This window comes from Sander lucioperca, chromosome 10 (genome assembly GCF_008315115.2).
Source record: "Sander lucioperca isolate FBNREF2018 chromosome 10, SLUC_FBN_1.2, whole genome shotgun sequence".
NCBI classification, from domain to species: domain Eukaryota; kingdom Metazoa; phylum Chordata; class Actinopteri; order Perciformes; family Percidae; genus Sander; species Sander lucioperca.
Genome location: NC_050182.1, coordinates 20968240 through 20983761, shown reverse-complemented (window position 1 = coordinate 20983761; position 15522 = coordinate 20968240). Strand labels below are relative to the sequence as shown.

The window sequence follows — 15522 nt, the reverse complement described above, 5'->3', positions numbered from 1 at the left end:
TGAGGAAGTCCAACACACATCAGTCCTTCTTCTGTCTTGTGCTTATTGATTTGAATGTGAGTTGGGATGATTAGAGGGGAGGGAAGTCATTCCACTCTAACCCATTGCCATTTGTCATCCCAACAGTTCTTCGCATCTTCACTCAAAAGTCTGTGGCCAGAGATTAAAATCTGTGATATGGTGTAAAAAAAATTAAAAAAAAGAAGACAAAAAAAGATTGGCAGGTGGCCGGGTTAGCTCAGTTGGTAGAGAAGGCGCCCATATATAGAGGTTTACTCCTTGACGCAGCGGCCGCGGGTTCGACTCTGACCTGCAGCCCTTTGCTGCATGTCATTCCCCCCCCTCTCTCTCCCCTTTCATGCCTTCATCTGTCCTGTGGAATTAAAGGCCTAAAATGGCCAAAAAATAATCTTCTACAGTATGCTGAGGTCTAAAGGAGCTGTACACGATGATCAGGACACTGAAGTATACGTTCACAGTTTACAGTAATTCCATATCCAAAGTTGAGACTCTCTAATTGTGCCGTAGGAGCTGAAAGGAGCCAGAGAGAGAGATAAGTGAGAGTTTTAGATCTCCTTGATTGTTCGTTCAGACGGCCGGTACTCCTCCCTCCCTTTAGGGGAGTAGAAGGACTGGGTCTTGCGTTTTAGGCGAGCTCTTTTGGTGGCCAGTGACAGGCTATGCTTGCTGGAGGCGATAATGTCAGAGATGAACTTCTTGCAGTCGACACACACCTCCATGGTGGCCCAGTCCTCTGTCAGCTCTGAGGGAAGCTCCAGTTCTTCATGAGACTTTAGAGAGCCGTGCTTCGAAAGCCTACATGGAACAGGAGGACAGCATCAGAAGACACTATTATTTCTGTTGATTTTGTTTATTTCAGTTTGGTTTACTTTGACCAATTGTTTAAACCTTCAACATATTTTAGGCTAAAGACCCCTAAGCTGAAAGAGATACCCATTCATCCATTATATATATGAAATATTTTGATTTGAATAATTTTTTATAATTTGATTTGAATCATTTTTTACTGTCCAAAGCCATGTTTGACCAAACTGTTGAAATGTGATAAAGGTCATTTTGTGATGAAGGTAACATTCGTGATACTAAGATAATACATTTGCAATTATTTATGAAAAAAAACAACAACATATAAATATTCACTGTGAACACCATATATCCAATGGTATTTCAATACATATTTGATGAAAAAATGATATATGTTGGATTTTATTTTTTTACCATTTCTGAGATGTATTGAAATTACTGTAATGTAAAATATCAAGAATAAATATTTGGAAATAACACTAATATAGTACTATTAATACTACTTATTCCATGGAAACAAATTTACATCTGTTGGTATACTAACATATTAGTATTATTGCTATATTAAAAATATATTAGCATTATAACAGGTTTGGTGATTTTTATATTTTCATTGTTTTACAAATATCATGAATGGACATCCCAATTGTTTGGTAGAGGCCTTTATCAAAAAACGGTGGGGTCTGTTGAAAACATTGATTGTTATTACTGCCCCAGGGAAGTAAAAAAAATGCAAAGAAAAGAAATAAAGAAAATATCCAATCAGTGGATTAAAAAAAAAAAAAATACTTAAAGATTCTATGCGTGTATTACTAGCTCTGAGACAAACTAAATATACAGTATATGAAGAAAATACTATGATTGAAGGCCATTTTCTGTAAGTTTAAAGTGTTTTCTGCATTTTGTGATTATGAGCATAAGTGTTTTCAGTTTTTGTTTTATGATTTGCAGCCTTTTTGGAACTTTTTCAATGTTGTATTTTACAGTGTGTGTTTTGATCTTATATGGGCACTGTACCAATATATCACACAAAACTCTATACAGGAGAGTTTGCATTACATTAGGAAATAACATTCACCCTTGACAGACTGAATAATTGTGTCCATTGCTCTTACTTGGATATGGTCTTGTGAATGCTGTGGCGCCTTGGGCTTCCGGAGGATTTCTCAGACTTTGCAGCAGCAGCTGCTCCAGAGGCTTTTCCAGCTCCTTTAGATGCCCCTGTTGTGTCTACATTCAAAGTGGGAGACTGCGTGGCCCTTCCTACAGCTGACGGCCCTGGCCCCTGCCCCGGCCCTCCAACCACTGAGAGTCCCTGTCCTATGGCAGCCATGGCACTCACCCTCTCCCTGGGGAGAGTGTTGGTCGAGCCAACGGAGTAGATGGGCAAGCTGGAATAAGGTTTGGATGGCAACCGCATCTGTTAGAGAGGCAAGACATGAATGTGATTAAGAAGAAGCATGATGATTACTGAGAAAGAATACTGATGTAAATGATAGGTCTATGTTTTTTTTGTTTAAATTAAACGTCATGTCCTCACTTCACAACTCAGTGGTAAGGTGTTCAGGTGTCGGATTATTTCGGTGCCATTTTAAACGTAATGATTAAAAATCTTTCGTCAAACTACTTCAGTAATAGGGCTGGGTATCACCAATCATTGTCCTGAATCGATTTGATTCTGATTCACAAGGTCTTGATTCGATTACATTTCCTATTGGGTTTGATATCAATTAGATTGGGGAAATGTGAGATACAATACCAATTTTTCTTGGATATAAAGGAGATTCTGAGAGAGCTTATGCTATGAATTTATACAAGCAAGAAGCAACCCTTAAATGTTTTTTTATAATGCACCAGGTTAATGTTTAAATTAGGAAATTATTTCCAAAAAGTTTGTTTTAAATACTTTTTACTTAACAGGACTAACATGACAGATACATCCATGGTGAAAAGGCATATATTAAAAGATCAATTTCTGGATTTTATTAATCGATATCAGATCACTCAGGCAAAGTCAGTTTTAATTGGAGAATCGATTATTTTAACCCAGCCCTATTAAGTAAGCATCTTGAAACATTGTAATGATACAAAAGATATCTTTGAGAGCTATCAGCAATACAATGTGACTGCAATCATGTTTTAACTGATCTACAAGATACACAATTAGTTTGGGTAAAGGTTTATGATTAACTATATGTGTCCTTTTTGGAATCGGGTTTGGACTCACTTATATGGATGGATCTTCAACAGGGGGTCCGGGACCCCTAGGGGGTCTTCAGAGTCAATGCAGGGGGGTGTCTAAATTATTGTTATGTTTTTCATAAAATTAAAAAGTCCTAAAATGAATCCAACATATTATAAGCAAATATAAATCCCCACTGATGATAGGCTTACTGGCCTATAGGTAAGGTAGTCTCTAAGGTAGCCATCCACAGATAGAGTCCATCCTGAGGATTCACTGTTCCACATGTTTGTATTTTTAATGGTACACTGTGTAGTAATTTCTCCCATCTAGCGGTGAAATTGTATTTTGTATTCAAACGAATAGTGCTCTCTAGCGCCTCACTTTTTCAAATGCGTGTTGCAACTACGGTAGCCGTTATGTACCAAGAAGCTATGACAACATGTCTTCCAATTTTCGCTTTTTTGGCGACGAGGATTCCTTCTCCTGTGTGCATAAGTATGATCCTCCATTATGAACTAAAGGGCAGTGACAAGCGCCTCTCACTGATCTCCTTCTACGTTTCAGCTGGTTTCAGTCACGTGACGCTGGCTCTGAACGAAAACGTGTTGTGGATTAGCTAGACAGGTAGGCTAGTGCTCTATGTCCCTCTCAGAGATTATAGTTTTTCAAAATGGCGGAACGACATGATAGCCTCCTTGGACTTGCCCGTCCAATGGAAATACAGATAATAAATTCTTCGCTTACGAGGATAAGTCAGATCATTGGCAGAGGTCATTTTACACCAATGAGGACATATTTATGAATGAAGACATTGATTTTAGCTAATAAAAAACTTAAAACACTACACAGTGTACCTTTAACATTTAAACATGATTTATAAAATCATGCCAACAATTACTAGGCTATTTTAATAGCGTATTATTCTATGCAAAAAAGGTATGTATAAAGGCTTTAGGCCGACCTACACGTTATTGTGGACCCAATTTAATATGCAACTTCATTTTATACAATATATGTAGTACGGGGTCCCTGCTCCATCTCTGAGTTAAGGGTTACTGCTGCAGCGACTAACCTTTTTACAGCACTGTGCACACACAGGCCTGCAATGAGAAAAGAGAGAGCAAACGGAGGAAGTGATGAATGAAAGTCACACTTTCTTCTGGATAGTTTTCATTTAAAATGCAAAAGGACGAAGATAATCATGTAAGGTGTTTTACTTTTTGCAAAACTGACAGACGTAGGACCAGGTGAAAAAGGAAAACCTTTTGGTTCGACAACAGAAGCAAAGCTGCAAAAAGAAAAAGATAAAGACCACGTTAGAATAAAGAGAAATCAATGCATACATCAACAAATTTGACCAAATGTATTAAGTTGGAAGTCAGAAGAAAGATATACAGTATGTGCTTTTTCCCTTATAGTGACGTCAAGAACGGTACAGCCCAACTCATTCATAAAGGGTGTGTAACAACGCATTATGTAATAACAATGCATTACATAATAACAACGCATTATGTAATAACGCATTATGTAATAACATATTATGTAATAACAACACATTATGTAATAATCTACCGCATTTTGTAATAAAAACCCTGAAAGCAATATGTAATACATTTAGTGACATGTATTGACCAATGGAAGGTAATACTAATCTACTGAAATAAATAGTACATTTTTAAAATTAATTTTGAGTCCAATTTATAAATAAACATGGCAATGTTATAAAAAATGATTGAAGACTTCCATTTTGTTTGGTTATTACATAATGCACCATATTCAGGGCTTAAAGTGAAAAAAAATCCTGAGCCTGAAACCTTTTTTCTTTTTTTTTTTTTAGGGGGGGGGGGGGGATAATTTGACTGGCAAAACCGTTAAAGTCCTTCTTCCATTACACAATAATAAAAGTCATAATTTTTAAGAAGTAAAAAGTTTTGGATCAATTTTTACTTCTTCCATGTTCAATTAAGAGTCAATGTAGATTTACATATTGCAATAATATCATAATCCTACAATGAATCATTGTGAAAACAAATCTTTCTAGATATTGTGTTGATGCTTTGGCCAGGTCATCATCAAAAAAGCAAATTAGTACATTCATGATTTTGTCCATGTTGAGATTAGTTGCTTCATGTATGTTTATTGAAAACTTAAATATTTTTAGCTTTTGATATAGACTCTAAACTCTGGGACAAGGCTGTTATGTTTAAATACCTGCCATGCTGATTCCAAACAGACAGCTTTATTAAGGCAGTTTGGTCTTCAGATAGCTTTTACACAGCGGCCATCGTTAATGACAAATCGTGTTCCGCTATGAACATGCACACGTGTATTGTTTTTATCACAAACACGGTCGGTCAGTGAAGGCGGAGTCGCAGCGGTAGCGTTGGCCGTCCTTTCTGGTAACGTACTTGTTTGATAGAGTGCACGGACCGAAGCTTTGTGACTAGCATCTAGCTAATGCCTAGCAAGCATTTTATTAACACTGCTGCTATAAGTGTCTTCCTTGAACATACGCTGCAGAAGTAAGCACCCGGCTCCCTCAATTTGAGGCACCAGTGCTGAACGGCTTCCCATCTCCACCCTTCTCCTCTCGTCTTCTTTTCATGCCCAGCACCATTTGTTTTTAACTCCTTTCTCAACTAAAGCTGTATCTACATGCTCCAAGTTTGATAAACTTTGCCTCCATTTTTTTTAGCCGCGTTACCACGGAGACCACACCGCACTTGGCAAAGACCCGCCCTAGTTTGCATCTTATTGGCTAACTTGTTTCATTGGTAGGTGGAAGTTCGATGATTGGTTAAATGCAGTGCATCAAAAACAAATCACATGTGGACCTTTTAATTTATTTATTTTTCTAAAATAGTCATACACCAGAAATCTGGCACCAGGCCCAGTACTTTAAGCATAGACTGTTCTCTTAATACATCCATGCTGTATATAAGAATGGACCAACAGATCCCGTTGCTCTGGACGGAGACCAGTGAAGGATATTAGAAACACTTTTCCGGTGATGGCTGAGCGTTACTGAGCAGCCTCCAACTGAGAGAGACGACATAAATGTGCCGTGAGCAACCTGTCTGAAAGTTGGAAGTCTTCTGGTAGCTGTGCCAAGAGAAATCTCAATCATTCCCAATCTAGCAGAGACGGAGAGCGTAGGTATATGTAAGGAGATAACATAGACACAGGCTAATTATTGATCACTAAAATTATAGTTAACATTAGGAATTAAACTTAAACAGCTAATGTGAGATGAAACTGCCTGTGAGCTTCTCCTGTACTATACGGCGGTAATTCCTCTACTGTGCGACTTGTTTTTTTCCCTCATGGCCGCATGCCGGAGATCCGGTGTTACACCGAAATCTGTGACCCATCGAGATCGGTGTCCCCCTACCTCAACCTGAACCAAACCCCTGTCCCTAACCTTAACCACGGAAGGGGGCACTACGCTTTTAACAGGAGGGACACAGATCACGACGGGTCACAGATTTCGGTGCAACACCGGAATACTTTTAAGGCCTGCATATTACATTTTTCGTTAAAAGTGCAACCCCCGCATTTTGTAAGACCTGCCGCATTATGTATTTTTTTTATTTATTACGTATTGCGTATTGCAGGTTTTGCTTACAAAATACGGCAGATTATTACATAATGCGGGTGTTATTATATAATGAAGTGAATTTATTTATTTATTTGACAGGGACAATGCACAGCTCCTTAGCAGTACCAGAGTTAGCTATAAGCTAATTTTCATCTGTGGTCCCTGGGCAGGAAATAGAGAATAACATCTCCATTAGTCTATGAATATATATTACATTTTGACATTGTATTACATAATGCGTTGTTATTACATCATGCGTTGTTACAGGGTGGCACAACTGCATCCACCCAGTGTTTTTTTTACTTTACATGATACAGGCAAAGAAGTTACCTTTCCCTTCTTCATAGCGTTGTAGATGTCTTTGTACTGCTGGAACTTCTCCAGCTCGGCCTTCACCAGCACCTGTCTGATGTGCATCACCTCCTCCACCGTCAGAGACAGACACTCCACAGGGAAACAGAACTCCTCCTATAACAACACACACACACACACACACACACACACACACACACACACACACACACACAAACACACACACACACACACAGACTGCAGTGAGTGACCCTGGCCACAGCAGATCCAACACACAGGGCTCAGTGTCAGTGCACAAACAGCCATTCCTCAGAGCAGCCTGTGTGGGTCCAGACACCAGACTACATTTGGGTGACATTTTTTTCTCATTGTTCCCTGAAGAAAAAGGCAGATTCAGAGAGGGCTCATGATGCGTAAACAACTGGAGTGATTGGAAGACGTGATTGCAGCAGCGGTACAAGGCAGCAGAGTTCCTCGCAAACTGGACAATGATTGTCTTAAAGGCCCGTTGATTAATTTCCCCCATTTCATATTATCTGTACTTACTGTATGTTCATCGCTGTAAAGAAACATTTATTTACTTTGAATAATAAAAAAGATGACAAATAAAAGCCTTAGCTATGTAGATTTAGTTTAATTTGGTGGACTATGACTGGTGGAAGCATTGTGTTTTGGTCAGTATGACTGGGTGGGTCAGCTTTTCATAGAGAGAGAGTTAAACATGTGGTGAACCATTGGTGCAACAAATAGAAAAAGGGCCTAGCACTGGGTTCCACCAGCTACGTGTAAATCCAAACGCAGCCTAGTTTCAATGTAGTTTTCTAACTTAGGTCGGAGTTACAACCTCAATCTTACACCTAGGCCTTAGTATGTGTAAAGTCCCCCGTAGAATAGCTGTTTCCATGGTGCATCGTTTTGACAGGTGGGATAACTTGGAGGATGAAGAAGACAGCTGTTTGGCGTCTGCAACACATTCTCCCTGGTAGTTTACAGCCCTTGGTTATTTATGATTTTGATTTGAACTCGCACTTTTGTTATCGACGAGCGGAGATACAGATGATTATCAACCTGCTGGCAGCAGACTTACATAACCTTTTAAATAACTACTAATTTATGACAATCAAAATACAGTCTGCGTGTGCTGCTTGGGTGTGTAAAAAGTATCCCTCTGGTGCTCATCACTTAGGGGATCCTAATATTTTAACCCTTGTGTTTTCTTTCCGTCGACCATGAACTTGTTGTCCTTCCAAGTAAAAAAATTATCGATGTTTTTTTCAAAACGATTTGGTCACTTATATGCACCACTAACACCAACTTGTGTTGTTTTAATAATACATTTTACACTTATTCTTGGAACATTGGTCAACAAACCTCATTTATGTGAAATTGTGCCTACTGTTTGTTGTTGAAAAAAGTAGAAATTACAAATTATTTTGCCTTATAGATCAGATCAGAGGATGTTGAGTGCTCAATGGTGTTTTTTGCCCCCAACGGCTCCTTCCAGTCAGCGCTGCGACCGCTGCCTCCAAGGCACCTAACCCTAACCTTAAACCTAAACCTTAACCATAACCAGTGCCTAATCCTAGTGCCTTCCAGGCAGCGCTGCCTGGAAGGAGCCATTGGGGGCAAAAAACACCGATAAACAAACATAACCATTGCCGCGTTGCCTAGGAGGAGACGTTGGGGGCATAAAAGACCAAAGACCATGTTGAGTGGATCATGGACGGGTATATGTCAAAGTTTAGTCAGGATACTGTTTTGAAACCATTTAAGCATTTTTTTTTCAAATGCTATAAAATTCATACATTTTACCTGAACAATGTTGTAGGGAACCATCAATGTTATTTTGGGGCAGTTTGGTTGAAAGAAACCCATATGTCTGATATAAAAAACTTTGAAAATGGCTCAAATATGACCCGAGGACAACACAAGGGTTAAAAAAGTTGAAGAAAACTGAGGGACTCGAGAGGGTAACGTTTAAAAAACTCTGCCTAAGAATAATATTGTGCTGTTATATTAACCCATGTAGTAGTTGATGTTTAACCATTCAATATCACTGTTGTTATATTGCACTAGCTCTAGGTTAGGGTTACTTATCACTTAATAATAATAATGTTTTGTCCTAGTTTACGTGTGTATCGTTTAGTGTGGACTTTACACCCTAACTCAAGAGAGAACTTACACACACCTGGGGCAAAAGGCTGCAGGAGACGACAGATATGTGTGTGTGTGTGCGTGTCGTATAGACTCCAGTGACTCAACAATAAGATAATCTCTACACCCACTCTTTGACCCTGGCACACACACTATTCATTTGTATCGGGAGGATCAACAGTGTTTGAGTACGCACGAGTCTATCGATTGAACTGAAAAATCATTGTGAGGATTTCATTGTAGCTTTGACTTTTAAACCTGGTTCTGTGTTTTCATATACAGGAACAAAATATCCATGGATTTTATCGAAGGAAGCAGAGGCATCAGGGTACGTGAGAGTTTTTTTGTTTTAACTGGAGTTAGACTGTAAACATTTTCAGATGGAGATAATACTCTGAATAACAAAACCAATGAGCAACATTATTTCCTTCAGGTGTTGTTTGACACACCTGTATATGAGCAGGCTCTGCAGATCTGCTGGCACATCGGCTCTTATAAGGTTCAGGTAAGACTCACTACAGGCTTAAATCCACACCAATATAAAATAGCAGGTCTATAAATTGTGTCTTAAACAGAAAGACGAGATCTCTTGCTTGCTGTTTAGATCGCACTGGTGGCTGAACTTCTGAGGCTTCAGCAGGAAAACCAGCTCCCCTCTGAGGTGACTGCTGAAGACATGACTGAGTTGCTGGTGGAGGAGAGCAATAGCACACTGAGAGTGCAGTGAGTTACCAACACACACACACACACACACACACACACACCAGAGAGAGTTTTTTGGAAGTCCAAGTCGAGTCTCAAGTCTTTGAGGGGCAAGTTCAAGTCAAGCCTCAAGCCTCTGACCACCTGATCTGTCCCTAACACTGTAAAGCATGTCCTGTAGCTACCATCCAGACAGTACAGTATCAAAATCAGTTGTAGGAGAACTTGATGGGGTCTACTGCAATGCAATCTCAAGAAACACAAATTAAGAACTCTGTTTCAATTTCATAACTGTATTTTTCAATATTTTGGTATCTGCACCAAAGAATACATGTTTGTCTGTGTTACTAACTGGCTGTAAAGCCCAACCTCATCATGTATTACATTTTTCAGTGTTTAAAGTTTGAGGGAAACCTCTGTATTGAAAGTATATACTGTAAGTGGATCTGTAGCAGACGAGCGAGGTCTCTCCTCGAGCTCAGGGTAACGCAAATCCCCAACAAAGGCCATTCTTTCACTTCTGAAATAAGATACAATGTTCTGCACGTAGCCCAGCTAGGCCTACTGTAGGTTTTGGTGTATAAATGTAGTATGTTAAATGCAATTAGGTCGAGCAGACAGTCCGAAACATTGCAAGCTAGCAATACTGACTCAAGTGACTCAAGTGACTCAAGTGACTCGCACAACCTGGATCAGTTTAGTGAGTGACTCAAAATAACCAGAATCCTTAAAAGGAATCGAGTTTGCCGGGCCTAGACAAAAGGCACAACTCCGGGAGGACTTGGTGTCACCATCATCAATGCATTTTCTTATATGTGAGTGCGCGCACATAGGCATAGCGCATGCGTTATGTTGCACATTATGGCAAAGGGCAGGGGACATGAGGCTCGTCATACGTTTCCCCAACGTATATGCGCCAATAAAAGAAAATAGAAATACATGAATAAATTTAGATTTACAGACAAACAGGTTGTTGACGAGTCTCGAAGCTTGAGTCCGAGTCAAGTCTGCAGTCTTTTGGTTAGGGTGACTGACCAGATGTCCCGTTTTGACCGGGACAGTCCCGATTTGACCGGGACAGTCCCGATTTTCAGTTAGGCTTTTTTTGAGATTGTTGCGGCCCAAAATGCCTGATTTTGTGGGAGCTGTCCTTATGCTTCCTTACCTAATGCTTTAGTTGATGTGTTGTTCATGCATGAGGTCATGCATGAGAGGCTATGAACTCATGTCAATTCCTGATGATTCATAAGATATAAAGGAATCAAGTAATGCACAAATCATTAATTAATTCATGCATGAATTCATAAGTTATGCATTCATGCACTTTAGTTCAAGCCTGTGGCAGCAGTTCCAAATAATTCGTTTAATGCCATGCAATGAAAAATACCTTTTCACAAAGTTTTTCACAAGTTCAGTGGGTGCATTTTCCAAAAGAATGCTTTAATTCTGAAAAATAAAGTTGGTCCCACACAAAACTCACTCAATGTCTTTTAATATTATTTCTTAGATATATAGGCTACATACCAAGAACATTCATCAATATTAACTGAGCTAGCCCATTATGTTGTGAGCAGTAGGCCTACGTGTGCTGTTGGCAAAATTGTGTCTAATCTGTCTGTGTCTGTCTGACCTGGGCTGGCACATGTTTACGTTAAAAACAGCGTGCGTGCACGAGCACTACAGTCATGCGCTAAGTGTCCTGGTTTTAGTTCCGGGAAATCTGGTCACCCTACTTTTGGGTTGAGTCGCAAGTCAAGTCTGAAGTCAGCTGTTTGTGCATCTTAAGTGCGACTCGAGTCCGAGTCTCAGACTCGAGTCCCCATCTCTGACACACACACACACACACACACACACACACACACACACACACACACAGTCCAGCACTACACAAAAGAGTAAAGATGAAGCTTGTGTTTCTGTTTGAAGGCTCTGGGAGATTGGACTGGAGTACTTTGATGAGGCTGACGCCAGGCCTCTTCTCAAGCTGGTAAGACCATAGTCTGAATCAATGGAAGTACATTTGCAGGATAATTGCCTGGTCATCACGCGCCGGATGTCCCTCACCTACTGCTCTGTGTGTTGCCGATGTCAAACTCTGTTCGGAAACAACAACAAAACTTTAAACTAGCGAGCTACACGCTGAAAATGGCAAGTTTTGAAGAAGAGTTGGATTGTGCAACAAGGCAGGCCTGCTTGGTTCTTTCAGGGAATGATTGTAAAGATTTATGAAGAATATGTTTAGGTAATTTCCTCTCTAACTGGGATGTTTTGGGACCGAGTGGTGGGGATTGCTATGGACAAAATACACACGGCTATACACTGGTAAGAGTAAATCACGTTTAACCATGTATCAGCTAATTTAAATAGCTCACATTACTGTATTGTGTCAACAGTTAACTTCATTTAATATTGTATGTGGCGTTTCTTTTGCGGGGTGCAAATGTTCCACCAAAACAAGTTCCTTCCTGAGGCTATTTAGCAGAGCCATCGTCTCTGCAGCTGGGAGCTTAGCGCCGCCCAAGACGATTGTGATTGGTTTGTTGAAATGCAAATATGTTCGTAAAACAGTAGTCCGGAGACTTGTTACATGACACTTGATTTATTCTGTAAATATGTATCATATCTCACTCCTCGTTTCAGGTGTTTGAAGTGAACACCAGAATGAAGATGAGGGACGTTGAGTTTGAAGCCAGAAGGCTGTTCCACTCACCAGAGGCCATCCCTCCTCAGTGAGTCATACTGTATTTGACACACATTTATTCTCAGATAGAGTACAGTGGTTGTGATTTCTTCGTGCTGTTCTGAATGAGTGTAATCTACAGACATCCCAAGATCATCAGCCACGCTCTTAGGTCTGCCAGGAGCCTGACCAAGCCGCGACAGGAGGCCCCCGGCTCCAAACTGCTCAGCCCACTGGAGGTGGTGATGGAGGTGGTTCCAAAAGTCCTGCAGGGCTTCTGGTTGCTTCCTAAAAACACCTCCTTCAACATGCCCTCCCAGCAGCTCAGTAAAATGGCTGTCGGAGTCACAAAAGCAGTCTGCTCCGTCATCAGGTCACCTTCTCCCGCTCCATCAGAGACGACATGGTGCTGTCTATCCAGGAAAAAGTGAGACAGGGCTACACTCGAGACATTCTGGTGAAGAAGCTCAACTGCTTCGAAGCAGAGGTGCTGAGCACCATCGCTGACATTGCAGCGGGAGAGATCTGTGTGCTGTTTCAGACTCACACTCACAAAAAAGTGTCTGTGAATACGAACACTATAGACGTGGTGGATGTTGCACAGGACACCCCAGCTGAACATGTGAATGAGGAAGCTGTTGTGGAGGACAACGCTGAACCAATCAGAGAACCAGACTCTGCAGTGGTTTCAGCTCCACCAGCTCGTCCCACTCCATCTAATAAAGCTCCAGTCATCAGATCAAAGCAGAATGACCTGACCATCAGTCAGGATGAGGCCAAAATGAAGACTGAGGGTTGTTTCCAAGGCTTCAGACAAACATTCTGCTGCTGTTTCCTGTTTGAAGACACAGTTTAAGACTACTTCATCCATCCATCTTCTTCTTCTTTTTTGAAAGCCTCTGAACACCCACACAGGTGATTTCAGTTATTCTGGCTGATTAGACCTCTGCTCAGGTTAAAGGTGGGCCGGAGCTTTGATGGGAACTTATTACGTCACAAATTTCATCTACCAATAAGAATGATTCAGCTGTCCTTTGTCCTGCCCTAACGGGTACAACAAAACTAACAGAAGGCTCAGGAAGATGTCAATCAATCAGTCTAAACACACCCACACAGTCCTGGGAAGAGGTCCAGTCTGCCGGATTAACTGAAAACACCTGTGTGGTAAAGTAGTTCAGATCCTTTAAGATCATTTTTTGGGGCTTTGATGGCCTTTAATTGACAGGATAGCTTAAAGATAGGAAAGGGGAGAGAGAGGGGGGACGAAATGCAGCAAAGGGCCGCGGGTCGGATTTGGACCCGTGCCGCTGCCAAGGACTCAGCCTACATGGGGCGCACACTCTACTGGGTGAGCTATAGGGTTGGGTACCGAAACCCGGTTCCACTATGGAAATATTTTCCCTCTGTCACTCCGAAAAGGACATAAAAATATCACACTTTCTCTGTAGTCTACTGTTAGCTAGCTACCGTAAATGTAGGCTACTTTTAAAATGCCATATTTTTTTCTCATGCACACTTACACCCATGCCCATATTTAATGCTGTCTTTTTTTAAACTTTAATCTTGCACTGCTATAGTTTATTTATCATCCTGTTTATCATGTATGTGTATGTTGTGTGTGATGTCTTGGGACTAGGACCTTGAACTCCCCCTTGGGGATCAATAAAGTCTCTATCTATTTATCTATCGATCTATCTATCTATCTATCTATCTATACCACTGGCAATACTGACAACAACACTCCGCACCTTAATAATCCTTTTATTTGGTCTAATTCGGTTAGATTTGAGTTAATAAATTAAATTTTTGGTTAAACTTTATCATGGTGTGTCTCCGAACCAGAGGCATCAAAAGAATTCTAAAATACTGCTTTTATATCTTCAGAGATATGTGGAAAAAAGGATCCTAATTTATATCTACAGTGCCACAAATAAACCAAAATATCAAGGTCAAAACAGACATTTTATTATAAGTGCATCCCACCATCAGCAAAAAAATAATTTGTTCAAAATTAAAGTAGATTTAAATGACTTTCAGCTGAAGCTAACTACTTGGTTTGAGTGTTAAAATGTTATCCAAAGCAGTGAAATGAAAGATTAATAAATTCATGATATTGTTTACTAGCTATACGATCACAACTCACAAAAAAACAGTCTGTAATGGCAGTAGCCTGCTCTATAGCTCAATGATCGCTAATGAAGCAGGAAGCGTTAGGAGAGGATGGGCAGCTACAGTTACTACGCCAGGACGGACTGAGGGAGACTGGCAAACCTTGGCCGACTCTCTTCCTCTGATGTAAACGCCCCTGCACAGAGCAAAAACTGCCTTCATCAAGCCCAACACAAATGCCTCGATGGGGTGGGAGCTCTGCAAATGGTGGAGAGTGGAGGAAGAAGGGCAGAGGAGGAGGATGAGGGGTATCCAGGGGCGATAGGAAGCTATCATCCCAACCTGAATGAAAGAAGGTTCCTGCAGTTTGATGAAGTCACACCACGAGATAATGTGCGAGCATACACAGTAGATTTGGTGATAGAAAAAAAAGAAGAGGGAAGATATCTGGGAAAAGACACACGTCACGCAAATAATCAAAAGGGTAACAGAGATGACAGTGAGCGTGTCGTGTCAGGAGCTTGCAGGTTTGGATCCAAGGAGGTAACAACAGGGAGAGTTTGAATGATTCAATGACCAAAAATACATTTACAATCCAAGTAAGCAGGCGATAATCCAAAAATCAGAAAACAGGGGAAACCCCAGGTACACGGGCAAAAAGAGCACTAGGCACAGACACACAAATAAGATACACAGACTAAATACACAGGTTAACGAGGGTTGTAACGAGAGACGGGTGACATAAGGTCAGATGAACAGGTGAAACACATTAGGGACTAATCAGACTCAACAGGAAACAAAGCTAGACAAAGACACATGGAACTGAACACTACAAAAGAATACAGGACGTAAAGCATGCAAATATACACAAGGATGGAGCTAGGAAAACAGAAAAACAGAGAACAAGGAACAAAAGAACAAGGGCAGTACATAACCATAGACAAGGAACGACAATAC

At 40.6% G+C, this 15522-nt stretch overlaps 1 protein-coding gene across 6 annotated transcripts in view; it reads right to left on the bottom strand.

Annotated features, from left to right (window-relative positions):
• Positions 1-342: 342 nt before the first annotated feature.
• Positions 343-15522, bottom strand: part of spire1b (spire-type actin nucleation factor 1b) — a 69143-nt gene continuing 53963 nt past the window's right edge. For 3 of the 6 annotated variants that reach the window (XM_031322709.2, XM_036006764.1, XM_031322710.2), the window contains 6 exons: positions 14728-14907; positions 6939-7076; positions 4228-4298; positions 4083-4110; positions 1941-2245; positions 343-816 (listed from right to left, as the gene is read on the bottom strand). In XM_031322709.2, the coding sequence (XP_031178569.1) occupies positions 567-816; positions 1941-2245; positions 4083-4110; positions 4228-4298; positions 6939-7076; positions 14728-14907 (972 nt within the window). In that variant the 3' untranslated portion in view covers positions 343-566. The remainder of the gene's footprint in view (positions 817-1940; positions 2246-4082; positions 4111-4227; positions 4299-6938; positions 7077-14727; positions 14908-15522) is intronic. The other 3 variants (XM_036006765.1, XM_031322712.2, XM_036006766.1) reach the window with 1 other exon arrangement.